Source organism: Phytophthora parasitica (genome assembly GCF_000247585.1).
Source record: "Phytophthora parasitica INRA-310 unplaced genomic scaffold supercont2.46, whole genome shotgun sequence".
Lineage (NCBI taxonomy): Eukaryota > Oomycota > Peronosporomycetes > Peronosporales > Peronosporaceae > Phytophthora > Phytophthora nicotianae.
The window spans coordinates 246,237-248,805 of NW_008649032.1; the positions used below are offsets into that span (position 1 = coordinate 246,237).

General features: G+C 47.3%; 2 protein-coding genes across 2 annotated transcripts in view; both read right to left on the reverse strand.

Moving 5' to 3' along the window:
- The window catches only part of PPTG_23667 (hypothetical protein), a gene marked incomplete at its 5' end in the record, with an annotated part of 3,981 nt that extends 3,253 nt beyond the window's left edge, over positions 1-728 (reverse strand). The window contains one exon of the mRNA XM_008912336.1: positions 92-728. Within this exon, the coding sequence (XP_008910584.1) occupies positions 92-728 (637 nt within the window). The remainder of the gene's footprint in view (positions 1-91) is intronic.
- A 102-nt stretch (positions 729-830) lies between these two features.
- Positions 831-2,396, reverse strand: PPTG_15287 (hypothetical protein). Its single transcript, XM_008912337.1, has 2 exons — positions 2,157-2,396; positions 831-2,086 (listed from the first exon to the last, which is right to left on the reverse strand). The coding sequence occupies exons 1-2, from the start codon at positions 2,331-2,333 to the stop codon at positions 869-871; spliced, it is 1,395 nt and encodes a 464-aa protein (XP_008910585.1). The 5' UTR covers positions 2,334-2,396; the 3' UTR covers positions 831-868.
- Between the last annotated feature and the right edge of the window lie 173 nt (positions 2,397-2,569).

The window sequence follows — 2,569 nt, forward strand, 5'->3', positions numbered from 1 at the left end:
GAAGAGTAGGCTAGTTGAAGCGGATCCACCATCTTGCTGGTAATTCCGTGGCCGTACGCGTTCACCATGATCGCAGGAAGGGAGATAATACCCATAATAAGGAATACTACGCTTAGATATTTCGTCAGCATGAAGTACAGCTGCATGCCGATACCCAGCGCTCCGATATCGTGCATATTGGCTTGGAAAACGGATTTTATCCCCTCTCCAAGACGCACCTTTTTCGCTTTGCCTTGTGCCTGACTGACCATGGATTTTAAGCGTTCGTCTCTCGTCATACCTGGGCGAAAAGAGGCGAATCTACTAGCACCTCGCGAAAAAGACGTCAGTGCTTGCTGTCGTGCTGAGGGTCTGGGAGATTCCGGAGGGATAGTATCCTCCAATGACGCCACGTCCAAAGCGTGGTGCGGTTCATCAACTGTATCATTCGCAACAGGTACGTCTTCATTCTCGCTCGCATCGGATTGTTCAGCCACAGATATTTCCACTCGATCTGTAGATTCTCGCTTAATATCCGTTGCACCATCACTAACATCCTGATCCTTATCTGCATCGGATTTTTCTTCGCCTGCTTGCTCCACATCCACAGAGACCCCCACAGCTTTATCTGTTGCACCTTCAACGCTAGGAATCTGCTCATCATCCTCAACAGTTTTTTCTTCACCTGTTTGCTCCACTGCATTCGCTTCTTGCTCCAAGCTCGCAGCACTCTCCGTTGGCTCATCCATCGCGATTCTTGATGAATTCTACCACTCCTTGATCCAATAATGGGTCGTTACGTTGCTCTAACTACGCCTACTTGCACCTCATGGTGGTTTCAGTATGTGAGATGGTCCAGCTGAAAAAAATCCGTTTCAAATTCTTCTTTTTAAATTGGCACTAAATGAGGTCTAGCGGCTAGAACTGCGAGGCGAAGTCGTCTCAAAAAAATCGCCGGCAAGTCGAGAAGTTTGTCAGAAGGGATCAATTCGAACCATTTTACTACGGCACAAAGCACGCGACGTCTGGAATTTAGTCCTGAGGTAGCGGAGTACTCCAAAATTAAGTCAACACACACTTTCGAGCACGTGACGCGCAGCTTGAACTGATCCTCTGAAACTTTATCCATCGTTTGGGACGATAGAATCTCGTACAGCCAGTCGATGACGCTCTCCACGTACTGGTCACTTCGAGTTCTCGTCGCGATACGTCCGATGACGGATAAAATACCGCTCTTGGCTGTAATATTTGCCTTGGCATACAGCTTTCGACATTGTTCAATACTGAAGATCTGGGTGACCAAGTCGCGGTCGTGCACTGCCGTACATATCTCCATACTCTTGGCAAGCTCAAAGTAATCCGTTTCTGGTCCGATCAACTGGTCGTACAATTTTTGTATGTACAATTTCTGTATGCACATATCTGCACCATCAACTTGTTCGAGTTCAGGCTTCTGGATTGCGTCAGCGATACGATGCAACATTGTGAGACTTGACTGATGCAGTAGCAGCTCTCGTCTCGCTGCTGCAGTGCTGGAAATGACAATAAATGCATGCAGCAGCGTCTCCTTGAGTACACCTTGACGTTCAATACACTGCTCGTCAAATTCCCGCTCCAACATCTCTGGATAAATTTCCAGTATCACCATTGCGAAGTACAAGCCTCGGATGTCCGGGTTACTTCGAATAATGTCGAAAAGCAGCACTCGAGCACGAGATAACTGCCCCGTTGCCTTGCACAAATGCGTATGCAGAGCACAAATATGTGCTAAAAAGACCTTGTCGTGGCTCACGTTAACGTGTTGCGTTGTAACTGGTGTTTGCGCTGTGCTGGTTGATAGAAACTCGCCGATATTGGTGCGTTCCTCGACCAAAAAGCCTCGAAGATGTAGCAAACATTCGTCAACATTTGACAAATTCAGGGTATCGCCATGACTCACGAGTCTTAGGAGAAGTTGATTGACCAGCCAACTCAGCCCCAGTTTGTTTTCTTGTAATAAACGTCGCGATCTTGGAGTCCGGAAGACGCCGAGGGAGCCACAAACAACTTCGATTGGGGTGGTATTTAGCTCTTGAAAAGTATCCGCTAGAAGCTGGCACAAAGCCGTCTGTGCAAAATAACGTTATTTAATGTTAGATAAGATTGTCAAAACTAGTAACACGTAGGCTTGAACGTACCACATGATCGTGCATATCGATGAACCTGGAGCTCTGGTTCACCAAGACGGTGATGGTTCGTCGAGCGTATTTGCTGTCGGCTTCTTCACCTTTGCTTAACAGGATGGCTTGTTTAAATAACGTGAGCGATTTTTTCATCCTCCACTCGTCCTTGGACTCACTATTCACAGGTTTCATCGCCTTGTTTGCTGGACTTTTCACTTCATTCGAAGCTTCAGCACGCTTTGCCTTCTTCTGTGCGCTAGCTGAGCCATTCAGCTTTGCTTCATCAGCCTTCCGGGATCTCTTAAGAGAAATATCGTTTGGTGATAGAGACTCAGAGTCCAGTGCATCGGTCGCTGTACGCACAGCTTCTGTGCTTGAGTGGACCAATTCACCACGTTCCGTCGTTCTTGAATCAAGTGGATGATCGA

What these genes read in the sequence shown, in the direction of transcription:
- PPTG_15287 (XM_008912337.1), bottom strand. Translation starts at nt 2,333, where the DNA reads ATGAAACCTGTGAATAGTGAGTCCAAGGACGAGTGGAGGATGAAAAAA. An exon ending in TCGATATGCACGATCATGTG is followed by an intron (nt 2,087 to 2,156) that starts GTACGTTCAAGC and finishes TATTTTGCACAG; the next exon opens with ACGGCTTTGTGCCAGCTTCT.